This window comes from Papio anubis, chromosome 10, assembly GCF_008728515.1.
Source record: "Papio anubis isolate 15944 chromosome 10, Panubis1.0, whole genome shotgun sequence".
NCBI classification, from domain to species: domain Eukaryota; kingdom Metazoa; phylum Chordata; class Mammalia; order Primates; family Cercopithecidae; genus Papio; species Papio anubis.
Window position 1 is genome coordinate 117,002,858 of NC_044985.1, and position 19,594 is coordinate 117,022,451.

General features: G+C 51.9%; 1 protein-coding gene across 3 annotated transcripts in view; it reads left to right on the forward strand.

Moving 5' to 3' along the window:
* The window catches only part of INPP5D (inositol polyphosphate-5-phosphatase D), a 149,156-nt gene that overhangs the window by 128,205 nt on the left and 1,357 nt on the right, over positions 1-19,594 (forward strand). For all 3 annotated transcript variants that reach the window (XM_021924147.2, XM_021924148.2, XM_021924149.2), the window contains 5 exons: positions 2,849-2,936; positions 6,834-6,983; positions 8,784-8,880; positions 11,491-11,772; positions 17,166-17,757. In XM_021924147.2, coding sequence (XP_021779839.1) covers positions 2,849-2,936; positions 6,834-6,983; positions 8,784-8,880; positions 11,491-11,772; positions 17,166-17,757 — 1,209 coding nt within the window. The remainder of the gene's footprint in view (positions 1-2,848; positions 2,937-6,833; positions 6,984-8,783; positions 8,881-11,490; positions 11,773-17,165; positions 17,758-19,594) is intronic.

The following is a 19,594-nucleotide window of genomic DNA, read 5'->3' on the forward strand; positions in this document are numbered from 1 at the left end:
CATTTTTTTTTTTAACTAGCCAGACATGATGGCGCATGCCTGTAGTCCTAGCTGCTCTGGAGGCTGAGGCGGGAGGATAACCTGAGCCTAGGAGATCCAGGCTGCACTAAGCTATGATCATGCCAGTGTACTCCAGCCTGGGTGATGCAGTGAGACCCTGTCTCTTTTTTTTTTTTTTAATGCTTTTCTACTGAATCTGCTTTTGTAGTGCTAAATTGACAGTGGAGGTGTCGGGTGTCATCGAGTACAAGCTTATTAGGAGCTTAGTGGTTGTTCATGCTGGGTGGGAAGTGAGTTTCTTTTTCATGCCGCGAGGGAGGGGTGGAATGGAGAGGAGTCCCAGGCCAGGCAGATCCATCACAGGAGGTGGGGCATCTTGGGGGCTCCCCTCGGACGTTCCCTTGGAGGTGACACTGGAGGTGAATTTTAAAGGACAGGTGGAGGGACCCATTCTCTCCTGAGACTGGGGTAGGATGTAGGCAGGTTTCAGGGGGCTGGACCCACACTGGCATTAACCTTTGATTGGAACCAACTCTCAGGCCATGTAGAAAAGCCACATCATCTGAGGAGCAGCCGCTGACCTGAACTCCAGATTCCCCCCACTGCGGCACAATTCCAAATTACTCAGAGGCCGCGGCCAGCTCACGCGGCTGTGACTGGGGTCTCCCACTGAGGCCCCGGAAGAGCTGTCAGAAGGCCCTGTTCTGGGGCTGTCTTCAGGCCCCTTAGTCATGGGGGCTCTGGGCTTCAAGGAGACATTTCTGCCTCACCCGGCCCAAGCCCCTCCTCCTGCTCTTCCTCCCTGGCTGCTTCCAGGCAGGGCCTGAACAGTAGTTTCCTCCTTTGGTGAAGCTGGAAAAGAGAGCAGCACCCCATTCCCCAGCACGTTCACCCCGCCCCCCGGCCAGCTCAGGGACCCCTTAGGGCACCCTGTCTTCCTCCACTCCCCACATCCTCACAGCCACCAAGTCCTGCTGTTCCTCTTGCCTCTGTCCCCCTGCCCCCTCCCAGGGGGTCCACGCTTCCTGTCTCCTGCCTCTTGCTGAGGCATCCTGAATGCTGATGGATCTTTCTGGAATGCCTGTCTGATCCTGGCGTCCCCCTCTTTATCCAGTCGACTCCCTGTTGCCCAGTGGGCTAAGCAGCCTCATCTGCTGTTCCCACAGGACTGCAGGAGCCTTCACTGTCTCCTGCTCCCTGAACCCCCGTCCCACCCCTGTTGCCTGGCAGCCTCCTCTGTTCACCCTGTAAATCTCTACCATGGCCCCCTAGATAGTCCTCCTCCCTGCCACCCCCTGCCAGGGTGGTGGTGTCCCACAGAGACATTTGTTGTTCAGATGTCTGTCACCCCACTCCCACTGCGTCCCAGGGAGGACCCGGTCTTCCTCCTGCATCCCAGGCCCCCAGCTCTGGCCCTGGGTCTAACTTAGGGCCAGGCATCACCTCGTGCCAGGAGCCAAGTGATGATTGGTGCAGCCGTGGAACCCTGGAGTGCCCAGAGCTCCACTGCAATTTCCAATCATCTGTTCTGGAACTGTTTTTTTTTTTGAGACTGAGTCTCGCTCTGTTGCCCAGGCTGGAGTACAGTGGTGCCAAATCAGCTCACTGCAACCTCCGCCTCCCAGGTTCAAGTGGTTCTCCTGCCTCGGCCTCCCAAGTAGCTGAGATTACAGGTACACACCACCACGCCTCGCTAATTTTTGTATCTTTTAGTAGAGACAGGGTTTCACCATGTTGGCCAGGCTGGTCTTGAACTCCTGACCTCAAGTGATCTGCCCGCCTCGGCCTCCCAAAGTGCCGTGATTATAGGCATGAGCCACTGTGCTCGGCCTGGAACTTTCTGAATGGAGATGTAGTGAGTCTGCCCTGTTGGCCAACATGGTGCCCAGAGCCCTGTACCAGAGCTTTTTGGTGTCTGGAAAGGAAGGGAGGGAATCCCTAGAACAAAGTATCACCTTTTTATTTGGCCCTTCTGTATGGGAGTCATCGTGAGGAACAGCCCCACATCTGAAAAAGTCATAAATCTGAAAAGTCATAACTTGTAGCAGATGAGGAGCTAGTGTGCGTGTGATGCTCCTCCCTGTGCTCGCCCGGACACAGCCCCCACTGGTGAGGTCCGAGGCTCCCCCAGCATTGTGCAAATCCTGCTAGCAGCACCCCCCGCGACCGGGCAGACCAGCAGGGCCTCTGGGGGAGGTGGCAGTCCCCGGTTCTGGAAACGTGCTCACAGATGGAATGTGGGAGTCTGTGTCTGTCATTCGCTGAGCCACACCCCTAACAATCTGTAGGACATTCTAGGCCCAGCTGGGGGCTCTGCCATGATGGACACAGAGGCTATGTCCTCCCCAGATAGGCGCAAGCCAGATAGGGGCAGGGCTGGGATGCAGCCACAGTCCTGGAGGGGCCAAGGAGAAGGTGTGTGCTCTGTGTGGGGAGCCTGGTGCAGGGTGGAGTGCAGGGGTCATTCCAGACCTGGTGCCTGGCCCCACTTCTCTGTCAGCCTGCCTCCTCCTCCATGACCCTGGCCTAGGGATGGGAAGGAACGGGGACAATGGATGGGGCCCATTTGGGGTCAGTCCTTCTTGCTGGGACCTGGGAGCCAGCTCAGTTTAGGAGGCCTGGGGTGCAGTGTGGAGGTAAGGGGGACAGGGAAGGAAGCTAACCCCCACCTTGCTGGACAGGGTGTATGTGAAAGCTATACCCCACCTACTCTGTTGGGTATGGACAGCAGAGATTTGGATCTGATGACTAAGAACACCTTTCGTCATCCTTATCCACCTGTACACCCACCTGTCCCCTCACCTGTCCCTTGCCCGTCAACTCCAGTCCTGTGCCCTTCTCTCTGCAGCTGAAGCCCATTATCTCTGACCCTGAGTACCTGCTAGACCAGCACATCCTCATCAGCATCAAGTCCTCTGACAGCGACGAATCCTATGGTAAGGGTCTGTGGACAGGTGCCACACCTGCCAGTGAGCTGGCGGCCTGTGACGTAGCATCACCTTCAGGGAGAGCCCACCTGGCACTTCCGGTCATAGGCTCCTGCCTCTCCTTTCCCCATCCCAGGGCTGCTAGTGGGACTGTCATCACTAAGTCATCCTTCCCTCCCGACTAGGCTTCTGGGCAGGACAGCCAGCAGTGGCAACCCCTTCCACGTATTGAGTCTTCCCTATGTGTGAGATCTGTGCCAGGCACTTTCCAGTATTATGTGATGCAATCTTGACAAGACCTTACTGTTCTCCGACAAGTAAACAGAGGCTCAGAAAGATCAAGTGATTTGCCCAAGTCACACAGGTAGTGGTGGCTGTGCCCTCATTTGAACCCAGGTCTGCCTGCCCTTCTCTGCTTCTCATGTGTCCTGAGTCAGCCTCCTCAGCTCACAGATCTGGAGCCGCAGACCCCCCTCTGCTGACCCAGTCTCTAAAACACCTGCTCAGGCACAAAGGGGCTGCTGCTTCTGCCTCCGAGTGGCCACCCTCTGCCTGAAGACCCCCTCCCCCCAGCCAGAGCAATTTGGGCTGAGGTGTGGTTCAGGGTCCCCTGAGTGGCACTTGGGGTGCTGGAAACACCAGCCCAGGGCTCTCTGGTCTTCTGCTCGGCAATGCCCAGTGCCCAGACCAGGCAGGCTGTGGAGGCCTGTGGCCAGAGAGACACCAGGGGCTTTTGTACCATCTCTGCCTGTTTGTGGCTCCAGCCCAAAGTCAGGATCACCCTTGCTAGACCACACATGTGGCTAGGCATGGGGTGAGAGAGGCAGAGAGAGCCTGGAGGGGACAGAGAGGCTGGAGGCAGGAGCCAGACCAAGCCTCTCTTTACAAGCCAAGCTAAGAGCAAATACCTTATCCTGAGGGCAGTAGGGAGCCATTGAAGATTCAAGCAAGGAAGTAACAGGATCAGATTCACATCTTGGAAATCTGCATCTGCAGTGATCAAGATGACAGATGAGTGAGCCAGAATAGAAGTAGTGACAGTAAAAAGGGAGAGAAGAGGATAACATTGAGGGGAATGGAGTAGAAAACTGGGCTTGGGATTGGGGAAAGGGTCTGTATTAGTCTGTTCTCATGTTGTCGTCATACCTAAGACGGGTAATTTATAAGGACAGAGGTGTAATTGACTCATAGTTCTGCAGGGCTGGGGAGGCCTCAGGAAACTTACAACCACGGCAGAAGGGGAGGTAAACACATCCTTCTTCACATGATGGCAGGAAGGAAAAGTGGGTGCCCATTGGTGGGCGAAGCTCCTGTAAAACCATCAGATCTCTTGAGAACTCACTCACCATCACTATCACGATCACTATCAATCACTATCACTATTGAGCAAAGGATGGGGAAACCACCCCATGATTCAATTATCTCCACCTGGTCCCTCCCACGACACATGGGGATTATGGGAACTACAATTCAAGAAGAGATTTAGGTGGGGACACAGCCAAACCATATCAGGGCTGCATGAATGATGCTTCCACTTCCTGCACTGGGTTAGATGTAGTGCCGCGGGTAAGGGAGACCAAGGCACAGCCACAGCGTACGAGGAAGACCAGAATGCTGTGGTGTTGGGGACACCATCAGAAGAGTTGGGTCAAGAAGAGGGTGTGGTTACAATAGCAAATGTGGCCAAGGGGCCCAACATAAAGACCAAGCGTCCCTTAGATGAAGTGACTCAGCCCATCAGCAGACTTGGTGAGCACAGTGTCCATGGAAGGGCCAGGGTGACATCAGACCTTGGCACTTAGGAGTTAACAGGGCATGAGGAGGCAGAGGAGAATGCGCCTGGGTCAAGGGAGCACATCTGTCCACGTGCTTATTTGTTTGAAATGGAAGAGCTTTGAATGCTGCTTGGTGGAAGTCACTAAAGAGGAAGAGGCTGCAGACACAAAGGAAAGCCCTGTGCATAGTCGCCCACTGTGCAGGCTCTGCCAACACCTGGGTGTGGGCACTGTGGCTCCCCTCTTTGGGGAGGTGAGGAAAGGAGGCTGGGAGACCTGAAGTTCATGCAGCTACTGAGTAGCTTGTCAGAGGTAACAACAGGATCTTGGGCCTGAGCCCAGGCAGCTCTTCCCCGTTCCCAGTGCAGCGCTGGCAAGAGGGTCCCGGAGCTGGAGGAGGGGTGGGCAGAGCCTGAGGAGTGTAATGGCCCTGATGGGGTACCCTCGTCATAGATGCAAGAGCATCTGAGTGGCTGTTGAAATGTTTGAAGCTTTGATGGCAGGAAACAGGCAGTACACAAAACACATGCTTCATTTTCTCATTCAAATCCTGTATTTCTGTGACACAGCAAGACCCTGTCTTTAAAAATAAAATCCTGTAATCCTCCTTTGTTTCTTCCGCTTCACATTCATACTCACAAACAGCATATCATCATAGGAAAAGGAGAGAAAGCAACAGTCTCATTCCAGTAATCATTTTTATTTTGGTTTCACATTTCCAGCCTTATGCATAGGCACACCTAGATTTTCATACTTACCATCACAGAAACATTATTTTATACTCTGCTTCCCTCACTTGGTATTAGATTAAATACATTTTCCATGTTTCTCCTGCCCCATCTTTGTGACTGTTCCTTTTGATGGCTGCGTTATGTTCCATGGACTTACTGCATCCTCATTTTAAAAGTACTATTATTGAGTTTCTGTCAGTTGTTTTTGTTGGTGCTATCAGTAATGCTGAGATGAATCTCTTTGTGGACATTTTTTATTATTCTTCAGCTACATTTTTTATTCTTTTGAGTAATCTCTTTAGGACAGGTTCCCATGTTTGCTGGGCCAGAGGTGTCAGTGTTTGTGGTTCTTGGCACTTGACACCAAACTGATTGCTGTAAAGGCTGTCTCAGCCGACCTCACCATGGACAGGCTTCCCCAGATCCTTGCTGGCATTGGGTGGTTTCATTTTTTGTTTTTGGAGGCCAGAGTGCAGTGGCACGATCTTGGCTCACTGCAACCTCCACTTCCCAGATTCAAGAGATTCTCCTGCCTCAGCATCCCAAGTAGCTGGGACTACAAGCAAGCACCACCACCCCTGGCTAATTTTTGTAATTTTTCATAGAGATAGGGATTCACCATGTTGGCCAGATTGGTCTTGAACTCCTGACCTCAAGTGATCAGCCCGCCTCAGCCTCCCAAAGTGCTGGGATTACAGGCGTGAGCCACTGTGCCCGGTGCATTGGGTGTTATTTTTCTCCCTTCCTATCTACGCCAACTTCATGTCTGTGAAAGAGCAACTTAGTGATTCCTTAGTTTGCATTTTTGATGGCTAGGAAAGTGGAACTATTTTCCATTTATTAAAATTAGTCGGCTGCAGTTCTTTTCGTGTGAAATGTCTGTCTGTATTATCTGTCCATGTACGTGCTGGGGATTTGATTTTGAGGAGTTCCTTGTGGAATTCAGACGGAGGAAAGTACCCTCTTGCCTGGGGAGCTGGCTGCAGATACTCTTCTCAATCTGTTTTCTTTTTATTTTAGATTTTTCCTCTGTGCAAGTTTTAAACTTGCACATTCTCTTGCCGCCAATGTTGTTCTGTCATGTCTTATACTGCATCAGATCTTGGGAAGTTTTCATTCCCTACAGCAATCAGATGAGTGTTTAATCCTGTCTTTCTGCTACGTTTTCTACAATATAATTTTTTTACATCAACTAATCCACCTTTTGTTCTAAGACTTGAGACATTTGTCCCCAAAGTACTGCGGTGCTGTTCTGACGTATTTATTAAATAACCCTTCCCTGGGCCATAGTTTCAAAGGACCGTCTTTGGATGACAGAGCCAACTCTCCGGCCAAGAGTTTGGTGTTTCCGCCATGAAAAGGCTGGATCTTCACCCAGCTGTCTCCCACTTTCCCCGCAGGCGAGGGCTGCATTGCCCTTCGGTTAGAGGCCACAGAAACGCAGCTGCCCATCTACACGCCTCTCACCCACCATGGGGAGTTGACAGGCCACTTCCAGGGGGAGATCAAGCTGCAGACCTCTCAGGGCAAGACAAGGGAGAAGCTCTATGGTAAGCAGCAAGCCCCTCCTCAGCGCCCTCTTCAGCCCACCACTTAGGGACAGGAACGTGCTTTCTCTCAGCAAAGCTATCGAATATTCTCTCTGCTGCGGCCTCAGAGCAGAAATCCAGCGCTGGAGAAGATCTCAGACAATCTGACCCAGCCCTCACTCAACTCAAAAATTTCCCAACAGAACCCACACCCAGCACCCCAAGATCGCCCTCCCTGACCCTGCGGAGTGTTCACAGCCCCGAACCTCACCTATCAGCCCTTAGGCCTTGTCATTCCCCCATTAGCATCTCCGCTAAAAGAAGGACCCAGGGTACCAAGCGAACCTACCTATTGTTTTTTTTGTTTTTTTTTTTGTTTTTTTTTTTTTTGAGACGGAGTCTCGCTCTGTCGCCCAGGCTGGAGTGCAGTGGCGCGATCTCGGCTCACTGCAAGCTCCGCCTCCCGGGTTCACGCCATTCTCCCGTCTCAGCCTCCGAGTAGCTGGGACTACAGGCGCCCGCCACCACGCCCGGCTAGTTTTTTGTATTTTTAGTAGAGACGGGGTTTCACCATGTTAGCCAGGATGGTCTCGATCTCCTGACCTCGTGATCCACCCGCCTCGGCCTCCCAAAGTGCTGGGATTACAGGCTTGAGCCACCGCGCCCGGCCTACCTCTTGTTAAATGGCCCCTTCCAGGCTGTCCGGGGAAGACCAAAGCTACAGCTGCAGTTGAGATTTACAATTTCTTGGGCGACCTCTGCTTGTCCACATGGCCACGTGGTGCCCACTTACATATACAAACAGACCCTTGTACGTGCCTAAACTCTGCCCGCATGGTGCCCACCCAGGTTTCTGTGCCTTCCAAACTGCTTTTTTTTTTTTTTTCTTGAGACAGAGTCTCACTCTGTGCCCCAGGCTGGAGTGCAGTGGCACAATCTCAGCTCACTGCAACCTTCACTTCTGGGGTTCAAGTGATTCTCCTGCCTCAGCCTCCAGAGTAGCTGAGACTACAGGCACCCACCACCACACCCAGCTAATTTTTGTATTTTTAGTAGAGACAGGGTTTCACCATGTTGACCAGGCTGGTCTGGAACTCCTGACGTCAAGTGATCCACCCATCTCCGCCTCCCGAAGTGCTAGGATTACAGGCGTGACCACTGCACCCAGCCATTTTTTTTTTTTTTTTTTTTTTTAAACAAGGTCTCACTCAGGCTAGCGTGCAGTGGCATGATCTCAGATCACTGCAACCTCCACCTCCCCGGTTCAAGCAATTCTCCTGCCTCACCTTCCCGAGTAGCTGGGATTACAGGTGCCCACCACCAGCTAATTTTTGTATTTTTAGTAGAGACAGGGTTTCACCATCTTGGCCAGGCTGGTTTGGAACTCCTGACCTCAAGTGATCCACCTGCCTCGGCCTCCCAAAGTACTGGGGTTACAGGCATGAGCCACAGCGCCTGGTCTGACAAAACATATTTGCCTGCTTTGTTCCTTGATGAGACCAATAAGTTGGAAATGTCACATGAAATGACAGCTCTGGATCCCAACTCTCCTCTCTGTGGATCCACAGCAGGCATAACTAATCAATCACTGAACTCTTACAAGGCCTCAGAATCTTGCTTAGTCTCCGTGGATCCACAACAGGCATAACTAATCAATCACTGAACTCTTATGAGGCCTCAGAATCTTGCTTAACTCACCTCCCCAGGTACTCACTATTCACTGTGCAGCTTTAGCCTGCAAATGGAAACCCCTTTGCCATCCCTTGTCTAAGCTCTGGAAGCTGGGCCCTCACATGCTCTTTCCCGGCCCTTTCCTTCCAGACTTTGTGAAGACAGAGCGTGATGAGTCCAGTGGGCCAAAGACCCTGAAGAGCCTCACCAGCCACGACCCCATGAAGCAGTGGGAAGCCACCAGCAGGTAAAGTGGGTGTGGGGTAGGTGTGAGGGGGGTGGATATCAGGGACTCATGACAAATTAGCATGGTTTGGCCGGGTGTGATGGTTCATGCCTGTAATTCCGGCACTTTGGGAGGCCAAGGCTGGAGGATCATTTGAGCGCAGGAGTTTTGAGACCAGCCTGGGCAACATATCGAGACCCTGTCTCTAAAAAAAAAATTTGGCTAGGTGCAGCGGTTCATGCCTGTAATCCCAGTACTTTGGGAGGCCAAGATGGGTGGATCACTTGAGGTCAGGAGTTTGAGACCAGCCTGGCCAACATGGTGAAAACCCATCTCTACTAAAAATACAAAAATTAGCTGGGCATGGTGGCACATGGCTGTAATTCCAGCTACTCGGGGCGGGGGGGAGGTGCTGAGGCACAAGAATTGCTTGAACCCAGGAGGCAGAGATTGCAGTGAGCCAAGATTTTGCCACTGCACTCCAGCAGTGACAAAGCGAGACTCTGTCTCAAATAACAATAATAATAATTAGCTGGGTGTAGTAGTCCTAACTACTTAGGAGGCTGAGATGGAAGGATTGCTTCAGCCCAAAAGGCTGAGGCTGCAGTGAGCTGTGATTGTGCCACTGCACTCCAGCCTAGGCGACAGAGTAAGACCTTGTCTCAAAACAAAACAAAACAAAACACTAGCATGGCTCTGCAGACCCAGGGCCTGTGAGAAGGTGAACTGAAGCACAGAGAGACCCAGGACACAGGAGAAAGAAGCTCCAGCCCAGGAGAGGTGCTCTCCTGACTGCTCTGTGTCGTTTGACTGCTGGGGAGGTTGGTGTGACTGTGACAAAGCCTGGGAAACTCTAACGTGACGGAAAGTTCAGTTTGACTCAGCTAACATTTTTGAGTCCCTATGATGTGTCCAGTTCTAGAGAAATCAAGGCAAATTCAGTGCAGTCCCTGACTTAGGAACTTGCGGCCTAGTGCATGAAGAAGTGACTGCAGAGAGGATGGAGAGATTCCAAGTCTACAAATGGTGGCTGTGTCTCCTGTGGGACAAACGACACCAGCAATCATGGGATCTGTGGCCACCAAACCCCACCCTATCACTAGCAAGAAAAATCACTGCAGGAAAATGCACACTGGTTGCTCTCAGCAGAGACTGAACTGAGAATAGTACAGATGTTAAAGTCTGTATTACCAGAATACAGACATCCTTGGTAGCAGGGCTGCCCTAACTCACTGATGTGGTCTCGAGTTCCAGAATCAAGTTCTGGTCTCTTTGCCAGCTCACCAGCCGAGGAGGCAGAACCATGCCAGCAGCAGACATAGCTTGTTCCTCTCCTCCCTCCCTTCCCCACAACACTCGTCCCCACCAACCCTTGCCCTCACCCCAGCCACCCCCGTTGAACACAGGAATTCTCATCTCTAGCACATTCCCTGATCCACTTCCAGCTTCCGACGTTCACAGCTGTGGGCACACAAGCATCCCCTTTCCCTCTTTCCCTCCTATGATAATCCCATCAGCAAATGCATCCTGGCTCTGAAGTGTCTACTGGGTTCCAAAATCAGGATCAGTGTAGGGAAACAAATTCTTTTCCATTTTGACTAGCGTGAGAACAAGCATTTATTTCTGAAGCAGACACTGGTGGATGGCAGCAAGGTACAACTCGGAACCAGGCTGGCGGAGCACATGGGAGATGTGGAGTGTCCCTGACAATCTATATACTCAGAACTCAGTTCTCAGGAGGCGAGTGCCTGACACAGTGACAGCATGCAATGTATCTGTTGGGGCCACCTCACCCAGGCCTGGGCCATGCCCTCCATAGCTTTAAGCTGATTGCCCCCCATTCCAGGCTCCAGCCTTGATCTCTGTGACCTCACACTCATTTTTCTAAATATGCACGTGGCTGCCTCCATGCTGACGCTGCACACACAAACGTGTGGGCTGATGTGTTCCAGATGAACCCCTGCCACAGTCTGCCTTGAAAATCCCCTCCTTTCTGCCACCCAGGCCACCCCCCACCATCTCTTTGCCCCACCAGCCTTGCAGCTTCTCACTCCATCCTCTGCACCTGCTCACCAGCCTTCAGACTGTCCAGGAACAGGCCAAACCCCTCTCACCTGGAGGCCTTTGCAAGTACTCTTACCACTGCCGAGAACACTCTCCCCTTCTTTCTCTCTTGTCTGCTTATCTTCTTATCTCAGCTAAAAGACTACCTCCTCAGATGGGGCCTCCTGGGGCCACCCAATGCCCAGTTGATCCCAGTGCTTCACTAGCCTCCATCTCTGCCCCTTGTTACTCTCAGACTTCAGCACTACATCAATATTGTGTCTCTGTGCCACTGAGCTTGTTTTTCTCTCCCATCAAAAGTGAGTTCCATAAGAATAGAGACCATGGCTGCCTCACTCACAGCCATATTCCCTCCTCCTGGCCTGGGGCCGGGTGCTTTCAAGGCCCTTAGTAACCACAGTATTGTGTGGATAGATGAATGAATGAATGAATCACTGCCCAAGAGGTGAAGGAGTTGAGGAGAGCCCGAGGGAGCCCCAGGGTTGTCAGAGGACACTTTCCTTGGGCTGGTGCTGACCCTGAGAAGGGAAGGGACCCCTGAGATGTGACTCCATGTCTTCCCTGCAGGGCCCCTCCATGCAGTGGCTCCAGCATCACTGAAATCCTCAACCCCAACTACATGGGAGTGGGGCCCTTTGGGCCACCAGTGCCCCTGCACGTGAAGCAGACCTTGTCCCCTGACCAGCAGCCCACAGCCTGGAGCTATGACCAGCCACCCAAGGACTCCCCGCTGGGGCCCTGCAGGGGAGAAAGTCCTACGACACCTCCCTGCCAGCCACCCATATCACCCAAGAAGTTTTTACCCTCGACAGCAAACCGGGGTCTCCCCCCAAGGACACAGGAGTCAAGGTGAGTATCCTCTTCATTAAGACGGCTCCCTCCCTACTTATGAAAGTGCCCTGGGCTTTCACCCTAGAATAGAAGCCTCAGAAGGGCCACAATTTGTGTCCGCTTGGCTCATGACTTATGCCTGGGGCCTGAACACAGCAGGCTCCTAAGACATGTATGTGGAGTCTTCCATGTCCTAACCTATTGGTGCAACTCGATTTCTTTTTAAAGGGTAAAAATTTGTAAAGATATTGCCAAGAAAAGGAACCTCCTATAAAAACTATATACATATCAAAAAACAGGTTTTGGGCCGGATGTGGTGGCTCACGCCTATAATCCCAGCACTTTGGGAGGCCAAGGCAGGTGGATCACCTGAGATCGGGAGTTCAAGACCAGCCTGACCAACATAGAGAAACCACGTTTCTACTAAAAATATAAAACTAGCCTGGGGTGGTGGTGCATGCCTGTAATCCCAGCTACTCCGGAGACTGAGGCAGGAGAATCGCTTGAACCCGGGAGGTGGAGGTTGTGGTGAGCCGAGATCACACCATTGCACTCCACCCTGGGCAACAAGAGCGAAACTCCGTCTCAAAAAAAAACAAGTTTTGGCCGGTCACGGTGGCTCACGTCTATAATCCCAGCACTTTGGGAGGCTGAGGTGGACGGATCACTTGAGGTTAAGAGTTCGAGTCCAGACTGGCCAACATGGTGAAACCCCGTCTCTACTAAAAATACAAAAATTAGCCAGATGCAGTGGGTCACATCTGTAATCCTAGCTGAGGCAGGAGAATTGCTTGAACCCAGAAGGCAGAGGTTGCAGTGAGACAAGATTGCACTACTGCACTCCAGCCTAGGTGACAGAATGAGACTTCATCTCAAAAAAAAAAAAAAGAAAAAAAGGCTGGCTGTGGTGGCTCACGCCTGTAATCTCAACACTTTGGGAGGCCGAGGCAGACAGATCACGAAGTCAGGAGATCAAGACCATCCTGGCTAACACGGTGAAACCCCGTCTCTACTAAAAATACAAAAAATTAGCTGGGTGTGGTGGCGGGCGCCTGTAGTCCCAGTTACTCGGCAGGTTGAGGCAGGAGAATCGCTTGTACCTAGGAGGCAGAGGTTGCAGTGAGCTGAGATCACGCCACTGCACTCCAGCCTGGGCAACGGAGCAAGACTCTGTCTCAAAAGAAAAGAAAAAAAATGTTTCTAGAGCTAGTGAGACTTCGGGCATCTCCCGCTCCCTAGAGGGCCCCATGGGACAGGGTGGGAGTTTCCATGTAGAGCCTGCTCCTACCCTCCAGTTCCCCTCTTTTTTCTCGACCATGAGGTTCCCTGTTCTATAAGCAGCTTCCTAGTCTCTCCTGTGGGGGACACTTAGTTAGAAACTGGAACTAGGGATGTAAAAGGCAGAGTAGCTGGCCCTCAGAGAGATGGGGCCTGGCCCTGAAACTCTGGGGAAGCCCCGGACGGTGGAGAAAACTGATCTGAATCTAGAACTGGGTCAGGCAGAAGAATGGAAGCCAGATAAGAGACCGAGCCAGGCAGCCAAGGAACGGGGTCAGCACTTCCCAAAGGCACAGCTGCTCTCCAGTATTGCTGGAACAGAGCAGAGCCAACCATGGGCCCCTCGTGGATACTCCAGTGGGGAGCTCTACATGTTTCTAGTAGCCGCAGGATGACAGACAGGCATGAAAGTGCAGCCCCAATTACTAACGACTTAAGATGGGCAAAATAGCATGAGCACTGTCTCCCTTGAGGCTCCTTGCTGGTTTATCATAACCTAAGGGGTTCACTCTCAGCCTCTCTTCCCCTACCACTGGTTTTTTTCTTCATCTTTTCTCCATGAGGACTTGGGTGCTGTCCGCCACATGGGGCAGAGCCAGCAGCGGGGGTGTACTCCATCACACTGTCCTCCAGCTCCCTCCAACTCCACCCTTCCCAGGCCTGGCCCGGCGGGGCCTTCCTCTGGATGGAGGAGCTGTTGACAGTCTCATTTCCCAAGATGTGCGAGATATGCTCTAAAAAACGGATAGGCTGGGCGCAGTGGCTCACACCTGTAATCCCAGCACTTTGGGAAGCCAAGATGGGCAGATCACTTGAGGTCAGGAGTTTCAGACCAGCCTGGCCAACATGGTGAAACCCCATCTCTACTAAAAATACAAAAATCAGTTGTGTGGTGGCCCATACCTGTAATCCCAGCTACTCAGGAGGCTGAGACACGAGAATCGCTTGAACTAGGGAGGCAGAGGTTGCAGTGAGCTGAGGTCACGCCACTGCACGTGAGCCTGCGTGACAGAGCAAGACTCCATCTCAAAAAAAAGATAGATGAGAGGAAGTCAGGAAGAGAAAGAGAAAATGACAGGACAGGAGAGCCCTGGAGTTCAGCTCAGCTGTCTCTCTCCCTCTGTACAGAATGTGTTGATAGGATGTCAGACCCTGGTCATTCCTTAAGAAACTTGGGGGGAGGAGAAACAACCTCAGTTTCCTGCCCTTTAAATATGAGGACAAAAGGCACTATTCAGTGGGTATCAAGGTGCCTGTGTGGCCACCTCTTTGGAGACCCCAGGAAAGGGAGCTCTAAGCAACCCGAAAGAACAAGGAGCATGATTATTTGTGTAAGTGAATGCTTTTCAGTTCCCAAAGTGAATGGATCTTGGTGCATAACAATGAGCACACAGCTTGGTGGGAGCATGTTCCCCACAGCCCCATGGCAACAGCTGCAGACAGGCTGCCATCCACGGGCAAGGGGCCCCCAGGGTGCGCTTCTAACTTATTGCTCACCAAGGAGGTGCTTGGAGTCTGGAGCCCTGCAGCTCACACACCTGCCTCATCCCTTTCCGCTGCTCCAGGTCCCGGGCTCAGCCAGAGCAAAGGCTGTGGAAGGGGGTGTTACAAGCACTATCAGTGTTTCCCCACCATCACCCAGACCCAAGTGCAGGGACTGACCTTCCTGGTTTGCCAAGTACTGTCCCAGTTTTAGCACTAAAAGCCCCACATCTCAGGAAACCCTTCAGTCCTGCTCAAGCAAGGACAGCTGGTGACCCCAGACAGAAGCAGTGCGGTTAGGAAGGGGACTCTTCTCAGCCCCTGGAAAGTGCTTAGCTGCTTTAGAGATGAGACTCTGGTCTCCTGAATCTGAGAAGTACAGTCATTTGCTGCAGGAATCAACTCTGTCCCCTGGATATCAGTTCCTTTATTCAACAACTGTGGCCTGCTATAGGAGTCAATTTCTTGTTACCTTTGGTCAGGAGAATAAGACTTACTTTTGAGTTTTTTGTGGTTTTCCCCAGTCTTCCCCGTCCGCCCCCACCAAGCCTTCCCTCTCTACGTGCAGCAGAAGCCTCCTCTTAGAGGGAAGGCTTCCCTGGTCTCTATCTCGCTGCTCTTTTCCCAGAGGAGTGAGCTTTGGAATCACAAAAGGGCTTGCACCCAGGGCTCTCTTCCTGGTCCTGACCCCAGTTCTCTGAAGTGAGCCCCTCCTCCCATCTCAGCCACTGAGAGAGGGTGGTCAGAGGTCAGGACTTCTTTCTCCTTCATCTGAAAACTTGTGACCATGCCAGTTGCTCCCTCCTGTGCCCTCTTCCCTTGGCTAACTCACAGCAACGGCCTTTGCGGGTCCACACAGGGGTCAGAAGAGGGCTGCACATGGAAGGGCAGCTTTCCAAAGTCCTTGTTTGAGGCCCCAGCATTTCTATATGCACCTGCTCTAAGATGTTTCCAAAAAATAATGGGCAACACCCCCAAGTGCACAGTCAGGCTCCCTTTGGTGTGTCCCTGAGGCTAGCCTCCTTGGAGCTCCGTGGCATCTCACTGGCACCTGTGTGAGGACGACATCCTGCCTCTGTCCCCTGAGCCCACATCTGCTCCCCAAAGAGTCACTGTTGAGTGCCTCTGAGCAGCTTCTCAGTGCACATTCCATCAGCAACAGGCGTGACAGCCTCAGTGGGCTCCCAGTGATCCACAGTTTCTTCACAGTAGCTTCCTTTTTTGTAGAAAGCAGATCCCAGAACACTCTCCTGGGAGATTCTGCTGCTGGTCAGGAAGTAAAATGTGTTCCCATTCCTCATTCTCATAGTTTGCTCAGCAGGAAATCACCTCCAGTCAGAGCAGTGATAAATCAGAACACAAACAAGCAAAGGCAGTGCTTACCTACTTTGGGTCACAACACAGAAGCTTCCCCTGCCCATGAGTTGGTTGGGCCTTTCTTCTAGCTACTGGCCTTGGTTTCGCCAGTACTCACAAGTGTCCAAGTTCCCTCTGACTTGCACCACAACTGCCACGTGTTCCTTCCACTATGAGTTAGTAGAGCCTTCCAAGGAGAGGACTTCATGTGGCTGGGAAGGACGCTGTGTTAACTGGGATGTTGGCCCCCTGAGCTCAGATTCTGTCCTTGTTTGTGGCTGTGTTGCTGTGCATGGGGAAGTGTCTCACACACAAATTTGGTAGATGGAGCCTCTTGAGCTTTCACCCTCAAGTAGCACAAGTGGTTTCTGAGGAGGAGGTGTGATCGCCTTCCTGGGCAGTCATGCAAATGCTGGGTCAGAGCAGAATTGCTAGAGTCAGAGGAGAGGCTGGGGGTGGGGATGGGAGGAGCCAGGAAAGGAGGCCTGTTGACTGGGGAGGTGGGGAGGGGCTGTGGAGAGCAGGCTCATCTGATGAGGATGAGGGGTTGATACTGAGGTGCCATATAAGTGCTCGCTTCATTTCTCCTACAAATCCTCCAGTCCTGTGCCCCTTGCTCACAGATGCTCTGATGTGAACAGGATTTATGGTGGAAAAGGTCCTAGACCAGAACTGAGGCTCTCTTTGAGGACAACGTATGATAAACACAGTACTGTTTCCTCCTCCTTTTTTTTACTTGAGGTGAAATTCACTGAACATAAAATTAACCATTTCAAAATGAACAGTTTGCTAGGCTGGGCACAGTGGCTTGTGCCTGTAATCCCAGCACTTTGGGAAGCCAAAGTGAGAAGTTTGCTTGAGGCCAAGAGTTCAAGACCAGCCTGGGCAATATAGTGAGACTCCCCCATCTCTTCAAAATAAAACAAAACAAAAAAATTAGCCAGGCCTGGTGGCATTGCTACTCCCAGCAACGTCCAGCTACTCCTAGCTACTCCCAAGTAGTCCCAGCTACTTGGGAGACTGAGGGGAAGGATTGCTTGAGCCCAAGAGGTTGAGGCAGCAGTGAGCCATGATCACACCACTGCACTCCCACCTGGGCGACAGAGCAAGACTCTGTCTCTAGAACAAAACAAGACAAAACAATTTGGTGGCATTCAGTACATTTACAATGTTACACGTCTCTAGTTCAGAAACGTTTTTATCACCCCAAAGAAAGACCCAGAGTCATTAAGCAGTCACGCCCCCATGTCTTCTCCCCTGAACATGTGTCTTCCCTGCTCTGTCCCTGTCTCTAGGCCCAGTGACCTGGGGAAGAACGCAGGAGACACGCTGCCTCAGGAGGACCTGCCGCTGACAAAGCCCGAGATGTTTGAGAACCCCCTGTACGGGTCCGTGAGTTCCTTCCCTAAGCCTGCTCCCAGGAAGGACCAGGAATCCCCGAAAATGCTGCGGAAGGAGCCCCCGCCCTGCCCGGAACCCGGCATCTTGTCACCCAGCATCGTGCTCACCAAAGCCCAGGAGGCTGATCGCGGCGAGGGGCCCGGCAAGCAGGCGCCCGCGCCCCGGCTGCGCTCCTTCACCTGCTCGTCCTCTGCCGAGGGCAGGGCAGCGGGCGGGGACAAGAGCCAAGGGAAGCCGAAGACGGCCATCAGCTCCCAGGCCCCAGTGCCAGTCAAGAGGCCCATCAAGCCTTCCAGGTCAGAAATGAACCAGCAGACCCAGCCCACCCCGACGCCGCGGCCGCCGCTGCCAGTCAAGAGCCCGGCGGTCCTGCACCTCCAGCACTCCAAGAGCCGCGACTACCGCGACAACAGCGAGCTCCCGCACCACGGCAAGCACCGGCCGGAGGAGGGGCCACCGGGGCCTCTAAGCAGGACTGCCATGCAGGTGCGGGGCGCCACACGTGGGCTCGTGTGCATGTGTGCGCGTGTGCATGCGTGAGTGCATATGTGTGTGCCTATGCATGTGTGTGTGCATGCATGTGTGCACGCATACATGTGCTCACATGCGAGTGATGGTCTTGGGAACTGCTCCATGAGAAGGGAGAGTCAGGATTTGAACCCAGGCCTGCCTGTCCCACACATCCCTGACCCTGCATTGCCTCTGCAGCAGTTGTTGAAAGGAAGAAAGGCGGGGCTGTGGATAAACTCTTAGTCCAGTGTCAGGCCCAGAGGAAGAAGATTCCATAAAGAAAAGGAGCCTAAATCATTTATATCTCATTGTTATTATTATAATTTTTTTTTCGAAACGGAGTTTCACCAGGCACGGTGGATCACGAGGTCAGGAGATCAAGACTATCCTGGCCACCATGATGAAACCCCGTCTATACTAAAATACAAAAATTGACCCGGGCATGGTGGTGTGCGCCTGTAGTCCCAGCTACTCGGGAGGCTGAGGCAGGGGAATCACTTGAACCTGGAAGGCGGAGGTTGCCGCGAGGCGAGATCATGCCACTGCACTCCAGCCTGGTGACAGAGCAAGACTCCATCTCAAAAAATTAAAAAAAAAAAAAAAAAAAATGGAGTTTCACTCTTTGTTGCCCAGGCTAGAGTCCAGTGGTGTGGTCTCAGCTCACTGCAACCTCTGCCTCCTGGGTTCAAGCAATTCTCCTGTCTCAGTCTCCCAAGTAGCTGGGATTACAGGCACCTGCAACCACGCCTGGCTAATTTTTGTATTTTTAGTAGAAATGGGGTTTCACCATGTTGGCCAGGCTGGTCTCAAACTCCTGACCTCAGGTGATCTGCCCACGTGGGCCTCCCAAAGTTCTGGGATTACATGCGTAAGCCACCACGCCCAGCCTCATTCTTATTATTCACACTCATATTTGAAAATTTCCCAGTATTTTGGAGAATTCAGCACACTTTCCCTCTCCTTCATGTAAAATGAAAAATTTTTTGAGCAAGACTAACAGTGATTAAGAACAGACTCTGAGCCAGGCATGGTGGCTCACGCCTGTAATCCCAGCACTTTGGGAAGCCAAGACGGGTGGGTCACCTGAGGTCAGGAGTTCAAGACCAGCCTGACCAATATGGCGAAACCCCGTCTCTACTAAAAATACAAAAATTAGCTGGGCATTGTGGTGTGCACCTGTAATCCCAGCTACTCAGGAGGCTGAGACAGGAGAATTGCTTGAACCCAGGAGGTGGAGGTTGCAGTGAACCGAGATCGTGACACTGCACTCCAGCCTGGGCAACAGAGTGAGACTCCATCTAAAAAAAAAAAAAAAAAAAAAAAAGAACAGACTGCAGAGCCAGGCTATGTTGGATTTGAATCCCAGCCCTCCCACTTCCTAGCTCTGTGCCTTGAGCCTCAGTTTACCCATCTGTAAAAAGGGGCTGTTAATGGTACCTACCTCATAGCCTTAGAAGGAGAATTGCATTATAGGCTATTTTGTATTATTACCATGTATTATCATCTATATAGAAATTATATATTTATATTTATGTATTTATATTGATATCCATTACATATCATTTCATATATATGCTATACATATTACATATGGGTATATATATTTTACATATATATAGATAAAGATATATGGTACTTACCTGGGCGTGGTGCTATGCACCTGTAGTCCCAGCTACTGGGAAGGCTGAGGCATGAGGCTAGCTAGAGCCCAAGAATTCAAGGCTGCAGTGAGCTATGATTGCACCCCTGCACTCTCGCCTAGGCAACAGAGTAAGACCAAGGCCCCATTTCTAAAAAGCAATTTTTTTAAATA